General features: G+C 37.8%; 1 protein-coding gene across 1 annotated transcript in view; it reads right to left on the minus strand.

Moving 5' to 3' along the window:
* LOC111863542 (dynein beta chain, ciliary) overlaps positions 1-23095 on the minus strand; it is an 88609-nt gene that overhangs the window by 51223 nt on the left and 14291 nt on the right. Inside the window, exons 12-29 of the mRNA XM_033751200.1 lie at positions 22532-22686; positions 20442-20637; positions 18873-19009; positions 18166-18284; positions 16927-17122; positions 15368-15893; positions 13285-13385; positions 11617-11839; positions 10145-10222; positions 9424-9621; positions 8094-8263; positions 7301-7523; positions 6262-6428; positions 5657-5822; positions 4531-4654; positions 3598-3746; positions 2908-2937; positions 1166-1411 (exon numbers count right to left, since the gene is read on the minus strand). Of these exons, the coding sequence (XP_033607091.1) occupies positions 1166-1411; positions 2908-2937; positions 3598-3746; positions 4531-4654; positions 5657-5822; positions 6262-6428; positions 7301-7523; positions 8094-8263; positions 9424-9621; positions 10145-10222; positions 11617-11839; positions 13285-13385; positions 15368-15893; positions 16927-17122; positions 18166-18284; positions 18873-19009; positions 20442-20637; positions 22532-22686 (3204 nt within the window). The remainder of the gene's footprint in view (positions 1-1165; positions 1412-2907; positions 2938-3597; positions 3747-4530; positions 4655-5656; positions 5823-6261; positions 6429-7300; positions 7524-8093; positions 8264-9423; positions 9622-10144; positions 10223-11616; positions 11840-13284; positions 13386-15367; positions 15894-16926; positions 17123-18165; positions 18285-18872; positions 19010-20441; positions 20638-22531; positions 22687-23095) is intronic.

Consider the following 23095-nt stretch of genomic DNA (forward strand, 5'->3'; position numbering starts at 1 on the left):
TGATCCTACAATAATGCAGAAATGGAAGTCACCATTGGTGAATGTCTGTGAATGAAAGAACCCAATTTCTACTGGCACAGAATTTTTAAACTCATGACAAGGTTGGACAAAAACATCAATATCATTAGGGATTATGTTAAAAAATAATGATACGTCAGTGGAATTAATGAGTTACATTTATACATTTAACACTGTAAGGACTTCTCATTTAATTCGTATGACCTAGGGAACCTTACTTACTGAAAAAGCTTCACAGAACTATATTGTTCATTATCAGTGGTTGAGGAATTTGTGATGCAAATTATGAAGCAAGAAACTGAGGTGCTTTTGTAATAATGCACTTTATTGCAAGTGAGGTGCATTGTCACTTAGGTGTGTTTAATTATAAAGAAAAACTTGGTGTGACAGTGCTTTGCCTGGCTCAGGATAGGAGCCAGTGGCATGATCTTCTTAACACAGTAATGAACTTTGAGGTTACAGAGAAGGCAGAGAACATCCTGATCAGCTAAATGATCACCTTCTCAAGGGCTCTATTTCATGAGATGGGACATCTAATTCATAACATAGTGTACCCCTATTTAAGGTTTCTTTTCAGAAAAGGGGATTTGAACCTTAGATTAAGGGGAATCTAAAATTGAAGAAATATATCTCTGCCGTTATTGACTCTGAATCACTGAAATTGAAAATTTAAGGATGGAAAACCTTAAATTGAGAAACATTCAATGGGAATTGAATGTTTCTAGCCTAACTTTAAAGTATCAATTAATCAGTATGTACTGAATACATTTCTTATATCTGAATCTCACTGTATTGCAGAGTGCAAATGGAGACACAACTAGCTTCTAGATTGATAGATGATGGATTATTTAACAATGCTGTGTCAAGGGTAGTGGTCACATACCATCAAATGATATGTGACAGTGATCATATTTAGCAAACTTTAAAGGATTGGGGAAGAAGCAGTTGTGGCCTCACATTCGCTTGGAGGGACTAAGGAACACCATAAAATATCTCAGTCCAGATAGTGTTATCTGAAGATGGAGCCAGAGGGCTCCTTCAGAACGTTTCATTAGTAACAATCAGTAACCCAGCTTAAAGTCCATTATTGAGTCATTGTGTATCGAATACATCTGTTATAATTTCATTTCCTCATACTGCAGGGTACCTGGTTTTCTTCCAATGTCTCGATCAACTCCTCACTTGCCCGAATGACTGTGCAGTGAGTGCGAGGATGAATCTCTTTCTCGAACTGCATGCCAGACCATGTAGCATCAAGTTCCTTTAGGACTTTCTCCATAGACATCTCTTTCACTCCCTGGTCTACAATATTTTTAACTTCCTCTTCATATTCATGCAGGTTCAGGGCTAGCAAATCGGCTAGTGTTGTTTTATCATCCATTACAAACATAACCTTGAAATCCATATCATACAATCATAATCTTGCCAACTGAATACACCACACAGCGTTATGAGTATAAGATTTCTGTTCACACCAAAGCAATGGCGTGTCCCTGAACTGAAAGTAGAAGTAACCATGCATAAATCTTTGTTTGAGAATAAAGTTTTCAGATGATCACATGGACCTAAGATAACCAAAGTATTGGGAAGATGAAGAACATTATTTGATGATGAGTTTCATAATTTGAACACTTCACCAAATAATACTGTGGCATGCAGATCTGCTGCTAGGCAACAACTGTGAAATAAGCAGCCATTTAACAGCCATTGCTAGGTAATGGCTCTGTAGACAACGTCTGATGCTGGGTAATGGCCACAACAGACATCCATGCAACAATCGGAGAGCTGTTGGGGCAGTGTCCTCTGAGCAGTCTGTGTCAAATCTTTTGATGGAAGTGAGAAGAGTAGGAGGTTGGTGTGAGATGACCACCAGCCTGGGAGTCAGTCAGTGGAGTGGAGTTGGTTTTTTATTGCTAGTGGGGTGGGACTAAGTCCCTTGTACTGTGGCCACTTCTGGCCTATTGTACCAGCCCCAGATGATAGGTGAGGGTGATTGTGGAGCAATTGGTAGAATGAAGATTGGCAGGGGAAACCAAAGTACTTGGAGAAAACCTGCCCCAGCGCCACTTTGTCCACCACAAATCCCACTTGACCAGACCGGGGATCGAACCCGGGCTGCCGCGGTGGGAAGCTAGCGACTAACCGCTTGAGCTATGGCGTGGTGTCGAGTCAGTTGGTGAATGATTTGGTTAGTCAAGAGTTGCTGTAGCTGAGGCCAGAGATAGTTTGGGAGCCCAGAAGAAGGGAAACATCTGCTGTTAAAGCTGCTACTGAGCAACGGCTATAGTTACAGTGATCTTTTGAGGGCTGTGATACTTATTTGTAAGTTTGTAAAGAAATTGTAACTTTGGTCCGTTTAATAGGATCAGAATACCGACAGATCTTATTTCCTCTTGTGAAGCATGAATGAACTTTTTAAGAATTATGGAAAGAAAAGCCAGGAGACCTTAGACCTTAAGACCTTAGAAAGGGCTTAAAAAGAAATACAATGGAAGATTAATTAAAATTTAACGGAATAAGGTGGTAGAGGCACATTTTAATAATGAACGAAGACTGAATTCCACAGATAGTTTGAAGATGAAAATAAAGGAAGGCTATGATGGTAACAACAGGTTAGGAAAGATGTTATACAGAAGGAAGGAAATTCAGGGGAGGGAGCTCTGGAAAGACAGAGACAGACAGAGAAGCTTAGATGACCCACACAAAAGTGGAACAAAGTGAAAGAACAAACTGACAATTAGTAGGTCAGACTGTTCTATATTTGAGTTTCATCTCTTGAGAAGTATTACCATTGCTTTCTTAGTATTTTGTAGTGGTAACATGCCATAAATGTACAGTTCTGAAGTTCTAAATAGACAAGTTCCTAAGTCACTTTTCTTTGTTACTTACTGTGTATTTTGCTCCAAGACGATCTACGCACTTGTAGCATGGAATGAAAGGAAAGACGCAGGTAAGTGTAAAAGAAGGCTAGTAATCTGCACTTCCTAAATACAGTATCTTAACATATCCAGTGCCATGTACCCATGTTGCTATTTTACCTGTTGGACCAGCCATTTTGCCATGAAAAATTGAGTTCCAATCTTACTACATAAAAAAGTAAACATATCAGCAACAGTCACTACAGGTCACTACTCTTCCAGGTTTCTCTGCATCTGACTGACATCTATGGTAGAAAATAATTATACATACAGTGGCAACAGCCCATCGTTCAACAGAGGTATTGGCACATGGTGAACTTCAACCTGTTACTTGATGGGGTTGGCAGTAAATGTGCCACTAAGGATATATTATTATGTAGTAGCCAAAAACGAATTGTAACACCATTTGCACTTAAATAAATGTAAATATCAATTACTTCAGACCACAGTTTTCCTACTGATAAGCAAACTCTCAAGCAAGCTGACACGGACAGTAACACTTCTGACTTGTGTTTGAGAAGTGGCCAGAACAGCAACCATCCTCACTGGGGTTTCTCATGATTTTCATCAGTACACTAGCTGCTTCTCATGATGGGCTCAGGTCCATTAAGTTAGACAGTCATGAATCATGGCTCAAAATAAAAATTAAAAAATGTCTGACCTTGGTGGCAGTCATGAGTTGCTGCCAGTGGCGTTCTCGAATTGCTGGGTTCTGCAATTCTGTGACAGCACGTAGAGAAGTCAGGAGGTTTCTAATCATAGCTTCCAGTTTGACGTAGGTGATCCATCCTCGCATGTCTTTATCTAAACCTGTACACAAGCAAATGCAAGTTATATGAAATTTCAAGTTTGACAGTGGTGACTATGGAGGTAAATGTCTTCTGAGATGTGATATAATGTAGTCTGGTATACGGTTACCAATTTTTCAGAAGAACTTGCCATCTCATAAATGTTGACAAAGATATCAAAGGTACAAGGCGCTGTATCTCAAAACAACATAATTTTCAAACATAGATAACCTGAAATAACCATTAAAGAGCTTCAACAAGACTGATAATGTGAACAGTATAAAAAAATTTTAAGCATATGTGTACAACAAAATTTATTTGAGAATTTATGATTCTGTCAAAAATAATATCCTGCATGAACATATACATGCCACAAAATACTTATTTTACTAAAGGCTATGATTTTGCTTGAACTGAAACCCATCCAATATTCTGCATGACATGATCTCCCCTGTCTAAGAAATCTGTCTGGTCCAACATGCAAGTAAATTCTTCACACTGTAAGCAGATTAAGTGCTGGATGAGTGAATACAAGGATTACTGTATCTTCTGGCATGTAATATCATATAGTCTGGTAGAATGTTACTAATATTTTAAAAGAAACTGCAGCTGGAGGCAAGCAGATTCCTTTAAAATGTCAGTACTTTTCTATCAGACTACATAACGTCACATTCCACAAGACAGCAATTGACACACTTAGTGTCCTAAATTCTTTAATACAATGAGATTAAGAACAAAACATTTATGATTATCTTTCACGTCAGTTCAGAACTAAAAAATAAAAAATTTAAAAACACTTTCTTCACCTCGAATTTCCTTGCTGAATTTCTTGCATTCTACATCCATATTTTCAACATCAATTTTTTTCCATGGTGTTTTCTTCCATTCATTGACACATGACTGCACAACATGAACATAGTCCCACAGAGTCTACAAACATAGAAACTATGTTAATTGGCAAGACTTGCAAAGGATAACAGTGTTCAAACTGTGATCTTCTGTACAATTATTATGTTTCTGGACATCATTCATTGACCTGTTTTTATCTAAAAAGACAGTTCTCTTTATATTTCAAAACACGTTTCAGAGATTGGATTCTCTGTCCATCTTCAGAAGGAACTAGCTCTATCGATTGGGCCAACTGGGTAAGTTTTACTTGAAGATGGAGACAGAATGTAGTCTCCAAAACGTTGTGTTCTGAAATATAAACAGGACGGTGTTTTTAGATAAAAACAGGATTTGTACTAATGTACCATCATCACAAACTTTTAGATTTGTGGTCTTCTGGGTTGTGACACCAACATTTTGGATCAAGTTCTTTTGCATTTACCATGATCTACTTCCAAATAAGTTAACATGTAATTAATCATTTTTGTGAGAATGGCTTTGACAAGAACATGTTTGTACTGTAAAGGAGGGGATAACTTTAAACATTTTTTTTTACAAAAGCATATTTTTAAATGTTACAGAAAAGGTAATGAAAAGGTAGAGCTATCCCTGTAATAGGCCGTGAAGGAGTATAGGATTGTGAGACGTCCAGGCTCCCACATTTACAAGACAATTGGATCACAGATGTCTGTAAGGTTGTCAGCCTTACACAATGAACGCCTTTTACCCCCTGGAAGACTGCTTGTACTCATTTCTGTTAGAGGCTGAGTCGACCCAATGCATAGTGAGGCTGGAAGGATTAGGTAAATTGAAAAAATCCACCTCATTGTGACTCAAACCTGCAACCTTTCAGATTGTAGCATAGTGTCTTAACCAACTAAGCTACCATATGCCCCAAATATTACAGAAAACATTGACATAATTAAAACAAATTCATAGAATTCAATTATTTCCTTTGTGGGTTATGCAAATTTTCAGTCATTTCATATCCATCTGTCCCTTCTCTACATTTCTTGTCAAGGTAATGTATAATCCGATTCAAACCTTTAGCATTTTGACATCCTTGCGGCATATCTTGAGTTGCTTGAAATCAGGAATATTTACATCAAACAGAGATGCTTGCTCAGCAAGGGTAGCCATTTCGGTTTCCAGAGCTGTGATGGCTTCATTGGTTCTATCCAATGCTAAGTATACACTCGGACAATCAAACCTGTGTTGCACAAAATAAACAATATACTTAAAATTAAACAAGTTTGTAAAAAATAAAGTTGTCTCTATGCTCAACTAATTAAGCACTACACCATTAAGGTGCATGGGGAGTGGATGTATAGATCAACATTTTCTTGACCTCAGTACTAGTGGAAGGAGAGTGTTCAGCTTCACGTCCTGGCCACTTTAACCCTGGGGAAAGAGTCCCCGGTACCCATTGGATAGGAGGCTAGGTGGTACCCAGAGCTGGTTTGAAAGCTGTGGAGAAGAGAAAATTTTTGACCCTACTGGGATTTGAACTCCAGCCCATTTTTAGTGAGGTTAGCTACTGTTAACAGGGTTTGTTATTAAAAAAGAACCTGATGAAATTTAAATGGCTTTTTGATGATTAATGTTATACAAGTGCTAGCTGGTAGTGGGAAATAATACAAGAGACTTACTTGAAAAGAAGTGACTTGCGGAAATTCTCACGATACTGAGTCTGACGAAGGTCAAAGTATGTGATCCTCTTGCGAATGAGCGTGACTTCTGCAGCCATAAGTGGTGCAACATTCTGTTTGACAGTGATGGCAATTTTTTTGGTGTTGGACCACTTTTCAGGTAATTCCTGTAACAGATGAATTCACCTTCATTTAGCACACATGGCACAGTTTAATCATGCAGAAGGATCACTTTAAATTACCGTTTGGATCCAGGAGGCCTGAGAAGATGACGCTGAGAAGAATATGTGGACCTAAGAGGGAGAAAATCACTCAGTGAGGAGCTTAATAATCTGTACTCCACATCAAAATACTATTATGATGATCAACTCAAAGAAAGTGAAAAGGCATATAAATGCAGGGAGGAGAAGATAAATGAACACAAAATCTAGGTAGGAAAACCTGAAGGGATGAGATAATTTTGAAAATCTAGGCATAGGTGAGAGGATAATATTAAAATGGATTCTAAAGGCACAGGATGGGCATCAAGCATGTTTCGCCAAGTGGTGATGTCCAAGACTTGTATTCTGTAGGTGCTATGTTGAAATCTGGTCAAAAATACAAGCTATCCTCTCTGAGGTTTATCATGGTTTCATTTCCTCTAGGCAAATACCAGGATATCACCTTAATTAGGTTGCGACTGTTTTCTTAAGGATAGGGATATAAGAAACTGTACTGTCACTGAAGGTGCCACACTGATCCTGAAATGTATACATATCACAATAAAATTACAGACATTTAAATGTTGTTTATTCACTGTACTATTGTATTTAAAATATACTAATAATGTCTGTCTAAAACAGTTTGAGGTACATCATAGCCTTGTGTAGGCAATGTTATGGAGGAAAAGTCCCACATGTTCAGCAAGATCTCTGATATGGCAATTTAAGTGCCCAATGTATGATGAAAATAAAATCTAGTGAACTTCTAGTGATGACATAATTATCTGATGGTGCCAAAATCTCAAATATATTTTAGACACAATTTAAAACAAAATTACCTGTAACTTCAAACAAGTTTCCTCGGAGAATTCAACATCATATGCCTTTAACATGTCCATTGTCTCTCTGATAGGCTCAAACATTTCGTCGGTAGTGACTTGACGCTCACGTACGTGATACAAAAACCCCATGACTTGGAGTAAGCCTTCATAGTCACCTTCTCGCACTGGTGTCAACAAACCCTTGTCTGCTTCTACAATAAAATCTTCCAGTTCTTGGAGACTGTTTCAGAAATATAAATGAAATATTATAAGATCAACAACAGTCACGGTTCACAAAGCTACAGGCAAAATTATAGTTTTGTATATTTTAATTCTTATGTTTTAAGACAGGTGATGAGGAGACAAAAGTTCCTAAACTGAAAGGTAGCAACCACTACCTGAATTTAACCTGCTCTTATTTTTTTTTTAATTTCTTTAGTGGGGGGTGGAGTCCAACTGGGTCCACTCGGCATGGCAGGCACTGATTGGCCTACTGTAGCCTGCCCCAGGTGATTATGATGATGGAGAATTTGGTGGAATGAAGATTGGCAAGGGAACCTGAAGTACTCGGAGAAAACCCACCTCAGCACCACTTTGTCCACACAAATCCCACTTGACCAGACCAGAGATCAAACCCGGGCCGCCGCAGTCGGAATGCTCTTAATCTCCTCATGAATCAAATTCTGATTCGGTGCTGTAGTCCCAAAATATCTGAATTTTGCCACATCTCCAAAGGACATAGTAGCTCAGAGCAAAACTTAAAACAAACTGTTTTATGAACTGTATCACTTGAGTCACCAATTTCTCCTACCTGTTAATGACATGGTCCACAAGATGCTGCTTAAACAAATTCCCCCATTTGCAGACAGTGTTAAGCAGAGCTTGCTTGAATGGACGGACATCCACTTTAAACCAGGCGTCAAAAATTTTTTCATCTTCCATTTTCTCAAGCTCTGCATATAGATTGTCATAATGATCAATCTGAAATTAAAGGTAAAGTGTTAAAGCTCACATTAATGACATTATGCCCTTCCGAGTTTTTTACAGATAATAATATCTTTCAGATTTTGGCATCTGTTGGACTACTTGGCATGTTTATAACATACACCACAGCTCAGTCAGTATAGCAATGGGCTACAGGTTTGATGGCTGGAACCTACCTTCAGCCTGCTAAAACCACTCCATTTTTTCAGAAAATATATCTCTAAGATAATTTCAATGTTATATTACCATCAACAAACGTGTCTTCAAAGCTGGTCCCTTTATGGTTTTCCTATTCTTCCTTATTGATTTGATTACCTACCAATATTAGGTGACAGTACAATATGACATATAAGTCAGGTCATTCTTTATGACTGACACTTCTACACTGAAGACAGAAGCAGGTTTCTCCAAATGATGATACCTGTCTACCAGACTATACAGTGTCACATTCCAGAAGAGCATAATCTTAACTATGCTGCAATATGGTTCACTTTTCAATATAGCCACAAATTAATATTTTGTAAACTTATTTGGCCTCTGTCTGGGCTAATGTGATGAGAAGATGCAACACCTGATCATCTGGAGAGCTGTGGTTGTGACAACATAAGTGTCTAGTAGGGTCACCCAAGCTAGAAAAATACAAGTTAAACCCTGGTCCTGTAGGCTGCAGTTGGGCATTAGGCTAACAAACCCATGTAAAAAAAATGTTACGAAACCTAAGATGGCTGCCAGATGGATAATTTATGAATATACAAATGACTACGGAAAGGCTGTAAGAAAAATGAGTTACAATTTTCTGCTTAAGACATGTCCATTTCAATTAGGGAGAAACAATTGGGCAGGGGTTTGAAATGTTAGAGCTAAATGTGAACAGGGAATTATATAAAACCCCTGTCCTAGAAATGGAGATCGAAAGGAAAAAGTTGGAGTGGTTTGGAGAATGTAACTACAAGGGATCAAAAAAAAGGAAGTTAAGAAAATATTTGAAAGTAAGCCCAAACGTAGATGAAAATCAGGAAGTCAGTTAGAGAAGGGTGAAAATGTAGAGAAAGATTTATGAGAGCTGGAAGTGAAAAGACATAAGCAAAAGCCAAATAAAAGAGAAAAATAGAGACCAAATGTCTTAGATGACCATAGAAAGCTGCTAGTGTTATTACCTGATCTTTGAATTGTTTTATGGTAGGTGGAGACTCAGTGAGTCCTGGCAAGTCCTCATTAGTTGCAGCAGCTGTCATGATGTCCACCTCCTCAGAAGTCAGCTGGTGACCATATATTAAGAACTGCTGCAAGAAGACTTCACGATCTTCCAACCACAGGTAAGCATAGTGCTCAAAGCCTTTGCTGTATTCCACAGCCTACAAAACATATTAAGATCTTCTACAGATATTCTGCTTTGAAGCCATGCCATATCTCAGGTGGTTATACACATCATTCTCACTGGGGAGTCTTAGGTTCCATCCCAGGTGATGTCATGTGAGATTCAGAGTGGACAAAGTGGCACAGAAGCACATTTTTCTCCAACTTTTTTTTGTTTCCCCCTCCTAATCATCGTTCCACCAGTGCTCCATGCCCCTCTATCACCACTTGATGGGTGCAATAGTCTGACCAGGTAGCACCTTATCACATCCTTGGTCTTTACATTTCAGCCTTCATATCTGACTCAACACTCTGCTGGTTATGGAGTTATTCCAGTTTGCACAAAGATAAACAAGAGTAGGGAGGTGTACTCAAATCAGATCACATAAATTTTCCGTTCTCATAACGATTTTACATAGTTCACTGGTCTTGTCATACATTTATTACAAATAAAAATCAAGATATCTTTAAGATGGTGATATTATGAGGTATACATGACTCAAGAGCTTTAAAATAACTTACTGAAGCCATCGTCTGGCGCACACGATTCAGAGTCTCGGTCCTCATCTCCTTGAGATCACTGTTATTCTCTGCGTCCCTCTGTAAGTCACAGACCATTTCACACTCACTGCTTCATACATTTATATGGGTATAAAATAATTAACACTGCACTGGCAGAACTCAAAGATTCAGCAATTGCAAATAACGCAGAATAAGTAGGGCAGACAAGCAAGGACTTTCAATATAAAATTGGTCCTCAAGTTAAGAGAAGATACAGTATAAAAATATATTTTATTTACTTATCTTAAAAAATTGTGAGACTTACATATAGACTACACCTTTCCTTCACAACATTTTTCACTTCAATAAAGATTTAGTGAGTTATGGGCTCATACAAGCGAATGTACTGTCATGTAAAAGGTAAAAGAAAAAAGAGGTAAAGATATATCTGTGACAGGCTGTGAAGGCCCATAGGGTTGTGAGATGTCCAAGCTCCCACATTTGCCAAACAACTGACTAACAGTTGTGTGTGGTGTTCTCAGACTCACACTGGTCATCTTTCATCTCCAGGACCCCAGGAAAATTTCTGGTATTCACTTGTGTTAGAGGCTGAGTCGACTGCAGAGCCATAGTGTGGCTGGAAGGATTAGGTCACTTGAAAAATCCAATGATGCCACTGGGAATCAAGCCCTTGACCTTCTGGCTCAACCAACTATGCCACTGCTACCATGTCACATCATATATTGTCTGTTATTGTTGTTCAGTTGTAAAAAATTGGAGTGTGTTGAGAAATGTGAGTGAAATTTCTCAGTATAATATTTTATAAAAATCTGTTCTCAGTGGTTTACAATTGTTACATTAAACAGATGGTCAGAAGACATAGCAAAGCTAATATGCATGTCTTCTCAATGCCTGTTGCAAATGCACCGTAATGAAGGGAAAGCAAAGTGAAAGAAACATGAGAGGATGGAAATTGGTCAGTAACAGTAAAGTATGAATTTAAGCATATGTGTTAAGTGGATATCTGTCTGAAATGGGAAAATTTTCAAATTGATTAAGATTCTGTTATTTGAATCCATTAAAACTTCACTACCAGACATTATCCTAACATCTACATAGAATTTCCTGCAGTATATCTCACATAAACGGACACACTATACTAAAATTTGACTAAAACAGTGGTTCTCAATTGAAGGTGCATGAAACCCCAAAGGGTATACATGAAGTCTTACAAGGGGTACATGAGATATTAAAAATATTCTTGATGACTTTTATTTTGTACAACTTTCTCTGTGCATGGAACAAATAAAGTTTGTCAAATACGAACAAAATCTCTTTGGCTGTCTTGTAGTGTTTATTATGCATGACAACAGGTAGTTCAAGATACAAATTAAACTGTCACTGAAAAGGAGCATATGCAGTCTCATTCTGAGACCAAGGGAAATGCCAACTTGAAAAGATTCAGAAACGCTGGACAAAACCATCACACTTACCTTGTAGTTTGCCTCTGAGAGACATTTAGCAACTCGCTTAATTAGAACTGACATACGAATGATGTCACTAAGAAGGCTTTCTATCAGGTGATAGAAGCCGTTTAAATCATCAGCCTTCAGAGATGGCAAAAACACAATATCTGGTTCTTGCAGCTGGAGAGCCACTTGGAACAAAGGAAAGCTTGCACGCCCAGTTTCCATTTCATCCATGAGCAAAGACAGGCTGTACACATGACAAAAAAGATTTAATTTGTTAAGTAAGACGTAAGTAATTCCTGTGAAACTAATGATGCTTTAATTTAGTATACAGTGAAATCCACATTTAAGGTTTCTTTTGGAAGTAGTGGATTTAAAGAATAAGCTAATGAAAATCTTAAAATGGAGAAATTTTAACAGTGAGATTATCAACTTGAAATCACTGGAGGTAAAGGTAAAGCTGTGCTGAAGGTCCATAGGGTTGTGAGACGTCAAGGCTCACAGATGGTGGTGAGGTTGTCAGCCTTATGCACCAGCCACTCCTTACCCCCCAGGAAGATACGTGGTACTCATTTCTGTTAGAGGCTGACTGGACCCCAGGGCTAGTGTGGCTGGAAGGATTAGATCAATTGAAAATATCCACCTCCTTGGGGCTCAAACTTGGGGCCTTCTGGCTTGCAGCATAGTGCCTCAACCATTTACGGTACCGCGTACCCCTGGAATCACTGAAACTGAACACTAAATGAGGGAAAACGTCAAATAAAGGAACACCATAATATATTATTATTTCTTATGACTGGAGTGTCTAGGATGGAAGGATAAGGAATAAACATAGAATTTATTAATTCAGGTAATAAAATACATAGATGTATATAATCTATGCACTATGCATTTGTTAATCGCTTCATGCAAATAATGTAGAAAAACATCAAAGAAGAGTGAAATAAGAAGTTCACTGTCTTCTGAAATGTAACACCCTGTAGTATGGTACATCTTTCCCATTTCAGAGGAATGAACTGCCTCTGTCTTGGGGGTAGAAGAGACAGCTGGACGTGAGGACAAGACTGAACCCTGAAGGTGAAGGTTACAGGTTCCCCCAGCATACTGGTACCTTTCTACCAGACTACACATGTCATATCACAGAAGACACTGACAGAACCTCAAATCTCATCAAAGTTAAATACATAGTTTAGAATAAGAAATAAGAGATTACAGTTAATAAGATCTAAAAGTTTGTGATGTTGGTATACTAATTTCTGGACATTATTCGCCATCCTCTTTTTATTTAAAGCATGCAACATTTCGGAGACAGGATTCTGTTTCTGCCTTCAAGTGGAACCTACTCTGTTGGGCCCAATGGATAGAGCTAGTCCCTATCTCTGAACACCAGCACAAATAACTTGGTTTATATATCCTATCTTGTGTTGTCCAGAGATAGGGACTAGCTCTATCCATTGGGCCCAACAGAGTAGGTTCCACCTAAAGACTGAGACAGAATCCAATCTCTGAAACGTTGTGTGTTTTAAATAAAAACAAAACAATGGATAAGGCACAGAAACACAATATTTGTAAGAGATTATAGAGAGAACTAGGTGTGAATGAGACATTTCATAGCCATGTGATCATGCTATCACGTAATTCAATGTTAACCATCACATTATAAGACTTGACCATGCCTTGGCATTTACTGACCTGCATGCAATTGCATTGAAGAGCCCTTCAGAAACGATATTATCTACATACTCCTCATATTTTTCCCATTTAATTCGCATTTCAGGTTCCAAATCAGGATACTGCAAGAAAATGAATTGAAAAACAAAGACATATGACAGAAGAAGTTGTAATAACACTATGATTTAATATTAGTTTTGAGGTTTCCTTGGAAGTGATTGTTCAGAATGTGATTTTCTGAATCTTAACATGTAGTTTCGTAGGTGCACACACCAAAGTTTTAGTTTAATTTAGTTCACTGCCACTATTTTGAATTGCTTCATTTTTGGTCCGTTACACTATCAATCACAAAGTCAATAGAAAGTCCGTCGAGTGTAACAATGTTTTTAGGTCACTTCTTTATCACTGCAGTACTGCAGTTGTGCAGTTGTGTACTGCAGTACACAACACACAACGCATAGGAAACATCTGACCATAAGCCTATACAACCTCAAGCTGACATCTCCCATCATCGGGATGAATTAACAAGGAGGAGCCTAACATTTTACTTCAAATGTTTTAAACTTTTAAATATTTTAACATTGACGGTTTAATTTGAGGGCAATTTCGGATGGAATGCGAGAGTTGAACGTGCATTCAATATTCCTAGCAAGTGTTGTGCTTTTACACATCGACATTTGTAGCAGCGTCCACGCAGCATATATACTGTGTACATTTAAACAACGCCAGTGTTTTCATGTGTTTGTAACATGTGCCTCTGATGATGGTTTTATTAAACCGAAACATGTAAGGCAAATGTGATAAAGAAGTGACCTAAAAACACTGTTACACTCGACGGACTTTATATTGACTTTGTCACTGCCACTATCTTCAGGGATGAAGTTCATAGGATGAGGACTGGTTAATTTATGCAGATAATTCCTGTTTATTGTTAATATTGGTCTGGCCCACACTGTCTTCTATCCCTCTTAGGCGGATCGGAGTGACAATCTTTCTTTGTCACAATTCTGTGTCCCTCCTGTACCAAAACTTGGGACCTGATGAAGGCTATTTTCCTCACATCTCCTGTTAACTACTTCAATTGTTCCAGATTAGATTCTGTCTCCTTTCCCACTCCTGTGGACCTAAGTGATCACCATCCATTGAACCTGCCTATATGACCTAACTGCAACCTTATCAAACACACTTAAGGCGCGTCCACATTACTCATGCTCGTGCTCGTCGGGAGACTCGTCTGCCTTTCACTTGTGCCCGTAAATCCTCGTCCACACTACTTCAGTTGCTCTCCAGGCTTTGGAGCATGAGGATCCATATATTTACTCATAGTGTGTGTAGGCTATAGTCATATTTTAATTACTGGCTATAGTTTTTAAATTAAAAATTAAAAATTTGCTTGTCTCGTGACTTGTCATATCGTCCACGTTACTTGCGAGAAGAGCGAGTCTCACGAGCATGAGTAATGTGGACGCGCCTTTATACTCTGAAGATGGGACAGCATTTTCCTCCAATATGTTGGTATGGGTTTAGTTCATTTTATTAAAATTAAACTTGAGTCTAAGACATTTTGAACATTTTTAGATGAGTATCTTCTTTGACACTGTGCATTATGTACACCAATGGATCCTGAACTTTTCTGATTAACTGACACATTTTATCATAAGACTATAATCAGTGGACCCACTAAGAAGAACTTAATCAATCAAGCTGGGCGCTCCTACCAATTCTTTTCAATATCAGTTTTTTCTCCTTCCAGTATACAAAAGAAAAGAAAGTGTAGGCAAAAGAGGTATCATTCGCTTTTTACTTTTCTACCCTGAAGATAGCAGGCAACAATTTACCAGACCTCATGGTGTCATATCCTATGTAACAGTTATCTTCATAATCACAGTCATCAGAACCTAAATGTCACATATATAAAAATGATTTTATTACCAGATAAGTATATATACTATCCCCTTCTAATGGCTTCAACATGATATTTTCAATTAATGACAGAGGCAGAGCTCTATGCTTGTTCAACCAAAATGAGACTATGCAAAATATGTGTCAATTAAAATATAGTACGGAGGTCTAATTCACAATTTTTAGGCCACACTGTACATACCTCTGAATGAATTTCGTCATTGAACTCAACTTTTTCATTTTGTCTTAATGACTGAAGAAACAGGGCAAGTTCTGGCACTGGTTCATGGTCAGGCTTAGAGTCATCCTGAGATTCGTATTGAATGATTTCTGGGCTTGGCGGCTTTGCGGATGGTTGAAATGCCGAAAGAACAGAAACTGCGGCAGTGGCACTGTGAGTTCCGCGCCACAGTTTCGAGGTCTGCTCCCCTTCAGCACCCGCATGTTCTACAGTCTTCATTATCAGTGGCTTTCCTTCTCTGTTTGTCTCTTCATCTGGTTCAGCTTCTCCAAATAGTCCTTTCTCAAGTACTTTTTCAAATTCATCATCTCCTCCTATCTCATCTTCATATTCCTCATCCTCCCCTTCCTTGTCTTCAAATCTTCCCTTAGCACTGATTTCTTCCTCTACCACTTCTGGTTGCAGTGGCTTAATGTTGAAGAATAATCTATAATTCTCATCCATAAGCTGATGAATCAATGTTCCTACATCTCTCATTGCTGTATACCTGCAAGGAACAATATTTTTATGTCAGTCTGCACACCATCGTAATACTGCAAATCATACTACGTACATTTAGAATGCAACTACCAGAGTACAGTTTCCAATGTAATATACTTATTTCAGAAACCAATCAAGCTTCAAGTACTATTAAGATCATTTTCAGGGGAATACCTTATTAATTCCTTAGCATAATCATTCAAGGGTTTACATTATTATTCTTGTCATCATTTTTTAAGACGTTTAAAAAGATTTACAGCTAATAAAACTACAAAGAAAATAATACTGTGATATATAGACCCACTGCTAGGCAACAGCTTGGTAAACACATTCCAGCGGGAAGCCAACATGTGCAACAATAGGACGTCTATTGCTAGGCAACGGATCAGCAAATATGCCTAAAACAATATGGGACAATAGAAGATGGTGTTTTCTGCGGGGTCTGCCCCAAGGCTATATAATGAGAAGTTCCAAGGGAGGAGTTGTCAAGAAATGGGTCAAATTCTGGAGATGGGAGTCTAAATTGACTGAGAAGAAATGACAAGCAAGGAATGAGAGTGCAATGAGAAGACTTCATGTGTGATTTAAGTGACAGTGAACCTGTGGTAAATTTCTCCTGCAAACAGGTTGTCTCAGGTATCACAGACCTCTTGAGTAGAAAAACATCTTCTCCTGTTCAATAGGAAGCATCAATATTTACTCTTATTTCTGTCAGGATTTGTATTACACAAACACGGTAAATTCATTGGAAAAAAAATTAATAAACAACATAATAAGATTATGGATTCGAGTTTCAGTTTTTGACTGTTAGCAATTGTTCATACTGACTTAATACACTTTGATATGATAAATCTCACAGCGCCCATGCATTCATTCTTGTCAATGGATTAATGTTGAGTCTATGAAAGAATCTTTGGTCTACTCATTTTTCTGTTGTGCAATGTTTTACAGAAACATTAGTACCATTTAAATTGGGATATACCTGCATACACAATTCATCAAGAAAAGAAGATAATTTCCCTTGTATAAAAAAAACCCACCTTTTGAAAACACGTTCATCATGGTCATCCAAAAAAATCAAGTTTTTCTTCTTGCCGTTCTTGCGTTCAAAAAGGGGCATAAGACTCCATGTGTTAATCAACTTATGAATTGTGTCCACATTTAGTTGAGCCTTCAGTACTCTACTCTGGAGGTCTTCTACTAGTGTTCGTATCTGCTGCACATATGACCACACGTCTGCAGCAAAACAGATGAACAGAATGAGTATTGTGTATAATTTAAAAACTACCAATATGACAATTAATCATCATATTTTGGATTATGAAAGAAAATATTTGTATTTTTTTAAATAATCCGTACACATATAAAAAAGTCAGATGTAAAAATTACATGAGATAAAATAGTGGCCATGAAAACAGACATGCAAGAAATAAAATGTAATAACACTTTGAAAGCAGCTGTAACCCCTTCTTCACTCTAACTACTAGCACTTCATCGTCTGGAAAGAAAAAGTCCATGAGGAGATTTCAAAGAAAACCATGATATTTTTACTACTGTGCTAAAGTATCATCTGAAATCCGAAAATTTCAGAAAAGCTATAGGTTGTGTTCTACTGTTATTTGCCTGCTTTAACATATGGACGAGAAACACGGGCAAATAAAGAAGTGTAAGGATTATAAGGGAAAGATATGAAATGAATGTTAAACAAATTACGAAACAGATGCATAACGTTAGCATTAATGTAACAACTCTGGAATATTTACTCCCATCTGTACAATTACCTACGTAATCATAAGCCTTACGCAAAAGTGTACTGATAATAAAATGTACTTAATTTTTTATACAATTTCTAATTAAATAATTTTGTATCCAACAAATATTTAGCATGTTACGAGTGAGTTAACACTGAAGATATGTACAGAGGTGCACATAGGTCTTCATGTAACATGTCCATTATTATCCAGCTTTCATCAAAACTAGTATGTGGGCTGCAGACGAATTTTATTAAAATTCTCCAGTATGAAATTTCAGGAAAAAGGAATTCCGTGGTCGATTTATTACATGTGGACGGACATGAAAGAACTTACAGCTTCATTTTTGCACCTTACTGCCGCAATATTCACCAAAAATGAACCAAAGAGTAAGACCTGAACACATAAACACTACAAGCAAAGACTTTCAGTTGAATTGAGAGAACATGTGCAAATCTGTAACTCTGAGAAGTTGTTCAATTTCACATTCAAATGCTATTGTTAAATGAAGCAGATGCAATGACTCACTTTCCGAATTCCAGTTGAGCTTCTCAAGAACTTCACTGATGAGACTGTCAATTTCTTCAATTTCATGTTCAATAAGTGCATACGCAACAGGAAGACTGTTTTGACGAATACTGTTGTACCTATATGAGAAAGAAAACGGTAAATACACCAAGATATTTTATAAGCATGCACTCCAAAAGAAGAGACATGAGTTTCTTCTGTATATTCTCTGTAGCCTGTAGTCTGCAAGCGGACTATACTGACCGAGCTACCGCTGCTTCTCAGCGAAGTTAGTGCCAACTTTTGCAGATAGAGGGTGTCGTGCGGCCATTAATTTCCTTGAAATAGCTCCTCAATTATGCTCACGAGGCTAGTGGACCCCATTCCAGACCCACTACTTCTCAGAAAATCTGGTAGTGCTGGGAATCGAACCAGGCACCTATGGATCTGTAGCCAGGAACACTGACCACTAGACCATACAGGCGGTCCTTCTGTATATTCACTCTGAATAACAACACAACAGCCACCGCCCTTATTAAAAAAACACTGTTATCTTGATTTAAACATGTTTACCACAGGGGAAGAATATAAAAAAAAAATATGTTGAAGGAATCTGACACTGATATTATTGATTTTAGATCAGTGAAACATCATCTAAAATGAATCTGAGGTGTGTAAAATTGTGTTCTGCTGAAGTAAGTGCAAGATGCTAGATCATATCAGCTTACCACTCGATGGCAAGGTTCAGATTGCTAACCCACTGATGAAGGATCTCAACACGCTCAAACAATGTCAGAGCATCACTGGGGATTCCCGCTTTATCCATCGTTTTCAAGTACCGGACTTCTCGCAGGATTGCCACCAGCTAGACAACAAACAAGAACATCACAAAAGTAGAATTTGTATTCTAATTCTGAGGCTTTTCTAATTATGAAAGTATTATGCTGCCCACCTTACGTTTGCTGAGACTATGAAATTTCTAATATCTACCTTAGCTACCTTTTTCCTAACAGGCTTTCAATGCCACTGCAGTGTTGCCAGGAACACTGATATATATTTTTGGATTCTCATGAGTGTTGAGACTGTGATCTGCTAGCAATTCTAGCATCTAATAAGGCAAAAAAAGGTAAAAAAGTAAAGCTATCCCTGTAACAGACCGTGGAGGTCCACACGGTCCTATGGCAGTGAGGTTGTCAGCCTTACACACCAGCCTCCTTTTACCCCCACCCCCCCAGAAAAGATTCCTGGTACTAATTTCTGTTAGAGCCTGAGTCGACCCCAGGGCCCGTTCACTGTTCCTATTGGCCTGAACTGAGGTCACACATCTATGACCATCCTGTACATGTCCCTTACGAGGACAATTTTTGATCTCAAAGCTTCTGTTGACAACTCCTATTGGTGTGTATCTGGCTCACAATTCCATTGTCCTCCAGTGAGGACACTTAATTGATCTGAGTGACCACTTGAGCAGTAATACAATCCGTTTCATTGCCACAATAATGCTTCTTTCTTGTGAGAAAACAGAAATAGAATTGTGAGAAAAGGGATCCTGCAGAAGAGAAGACAAAAATCAGCCATGATGAAAGTAATTTTTTCTTACAATTATATTTTCATCCTAAGACAGAAAAACAATACTGTGACTCTGCAATAAAGAAGACAACAATCCAGTCATATCCTACATAAAGATACTATGCTCTTGTTTGCAGGAGACAACAAGGAAATTATGCAAATACCTGTGTCAAGAGTGTTGGTGTCTTGGCTATGACCAGAACCCACCATCTCCTGGACAAGAATTATGTAGTTTAATCCTGACTAGCCATGTGCCACACTATTTTAATGGTGCATGCAAATGGTCCAGTTATTACTATTACCCTCCCAGTTAAAGTCCATCTGTTAGTCCCATGCACCATGGATTTTAAATCCCCTGTTCTGTGGTGATGTTGGCTGGGAGAGCTCACTTGGTATATTGACAGGGTATGGGCTGGTTGGCCCGGGTTTGTTTCCTGGCAGGAGCAACAGCCTTTCCTCTACTCCACAGCACTCAGACCAGCACTGGTACCCACCTAGCCTCTTATCCAATCAGTACTGCGGGCTCTTTTCCCAGGGAGTAAATCAGCCAAGGCACGAAGCTGACCACTGACATCTGTGATGGAGTTATACTTCCACTCCCCCATATATCTTCATGGCACAGGGATAACTTTAACTTTTTGCTTTTGTTCATAAATGGTAAATTTTAACAGCACACCAACTCATAATCACTCTAAAATGAAGTACAGACATTACAGACACAATATTACCTCGTCGTCAAAGTTAAGACTCAGTTTCAGAGTTCCTCTTTCCTGTATCATCAGAGGTTTCTCTAGATTCTTGACACACTGCTCTGGAACTTGAGCTGTCCACTTCAAGAATATCTTATCTTCCAGTTCATCCAAGCATTTTCTGATCTCACCGTACTTGTCCATTTGAAGCTGGAAATCTGGACTCTGTACAACACTGTTGTGACAATACGGAAGTTAATGAATGCAATGGCATAGCGGTATTGCTCTAGACTCGCATTCGAGAGTTGGTGAGTTCAAATCTCAGTGAGGATACTGGTTACTTTCTGAACGAAGTTTCTGTAGTTTACCTTTGCCCCTTCAGGCAAATACCAACACACTAACTTGACTAGGCCAACAATACATCCTTCCAAAATCCTTTCCAATTCAATACTCATCAACCATCCTATCACTGACTCTACATAGTGTACATACTGAGATCATTGAGAAATAACTCCCCCCCCCCTTCCACACAAAAAAAAAACAGACGTTATATATGACTGGAAGTTTTTACTAATATTATTATTTTTTATTTTGTAGTTCATTTAATGGCACTATTGATAGCTTAGATCATACAGGGTAATTAATGATTAATGAACTGCAAAGGATGTGGAACACAGCATCTCTGTCTAATTTGAGGTATGATCCCAGAATTTGCCTAGGACTGAGAACCACAAAAATCTACAGTCAAGACAGTTGGTGTCCCAGCTAAGATTCAAACCAGGCACCTTCCAGATGCAAGTCAGAAGCATTATCGCTTCATCTAACTTGCTCAGTGGAAAATATTCATAATATCACATTCTAAATCATAACTAAGATATATAAAGTATAGGATATACCGTCTACATAACAACGATCAGTATTCAAAACAGAGAAGACACTACTGCATCAACATTTGCTTTTATTTTGTTGACTTTATTATGTTGATGCAGTAGTGTCTTGTTTGTTTTGAATACTGATCGTTGTTATGTAGATGGTATATCCTATACTTTATATACTTTAGTTGACACACAACAGGATGCACAATATTAAGATCCTAAATCATGACATCATGTAGCCTGGTAAGTTGATACCAATATTTTGAATGAAAACACTGCTTTCATTTTCAGGGATGTCTGATGATGGAAGCCCTACATTCCTCTGAACTGTTGGTTTCCACCCACCAGACTACATGTTGTCATAATCTGAAAGGCCACAATAGAAATATGAAAGTTGCAATTAGATAATTCATTCAAGCAACAGAATATACTAACTTTTTTTTTTATTTCATAAGCATTGATAAGTAAACTTATGATATGTGTGTATGTTTTCTCTCACATACATTTTTGAATGAGTGGTTGAATTTTGTACAAAATTGCCATCTTACCTTGCGTTCAACAGCAAAATTACTTTAAAAATAAGTTCTTACTTTTCAAAGATCTATTAAAAACTCAAAATTTAAAAACATTACATTGACACAAGTGTTATCACATCTCAGATGTTTATGTCATCACTGTGGTATTATTGGTGTTTGTGAATTAACAAGTACAAAGCTGCACTAACCTCTGATGTTGAGATGTTCATACCAAGTTTGATAAAAATCTGTCTATCAATTCAAATGTTACTGGGATGAAAAAAGCACACACTGATACATGATAACTAAAATATAACTTTATATTCTAAGGGGTCAAAGGTTGATTCCTAGTGCAACCTAAAAAAAAAGTGATAATATTTCCAATATGAGATAAAGCTTATAATATGTGTATCTCAGAGACTGGACAATGAAGAGCATAATCACACAGTTAAATGTTAAAAGCATGGTGGTTATTATACCTACCAGCACCACTAACCGTTAAAAAGGTTCCATTCTGCCTACAATTGTGATTTATGTGCTTGGTATGATTTTCACAATGATAATTGTTTCCCTAAATGGCATTAGCAAATGCCAAACAAACAAATATTTGTAATGGACATGCAGTGGATTTCCATGAGGTAGGAAATGAACTGTAAAATGTTATTTAGGTGAACTTCATGCTTCAAAGGGTTAATGAATGGCATTGGCCATTTGAGGATCATGGGAAATGTGTACTTACAGAAGTTCCAACTCCTTGACAGTTTCAATAGGGATCATAGTCCTCTGCCTTAGTTTGTGGATCCAGAGCAATGTACCAGCCGTCGGAGGTAAGTGCTTATCAACTATCATATAACCATTCATATTGTAAAGTTCCACTTGTTTGTCAAATATTTCCTGCAAAGTTCCATATTAACATACAATTGATTAAACTTTTATTTTTTTAAATTCAACTGAACAATTTCTGTGAATTTTTATTAAAACTGTGGGATTTGAGGCTTACACAGCAGAGATCAAATAGTTCTATTGTCTGAGATACCAATCTGTGTAGTCCATTGAAAGTCAAATGACATTTCACGTGAACATGTCACCTTCCTCTCGAGAGGTGAGGAGTAAGCCAAGTATTGCTTGCTGAGAAATTCATGCTGGTTTATTGCTTCCCTTATTCTTCAAACCTGAAGATGGAGGTAACATGTTCCTACCAAAAGTCTGCTGCTTCCAATGGATCACACTGCTTTATATCTCAGAAGACAGAACTCATTTATTAAAACTGTATTCAAAGAATCTACAAAAAAGTTAAAAAAAA

This window comes from Cryptotermes secundus, unplaced genomic scaffold (genome assembly GCF_002891405.2).
Source record: "Cryptotermes secundus unplaced genomic scaffold, Csec_1.0 scaffold1379, whole genome shotgun sequence".
NCBI lineage: Eukaryota > Metazoa > Arthropoda > Insecta > Blattodea > Kalotermitidae > Cryptotermes > Cryptotermes secundus.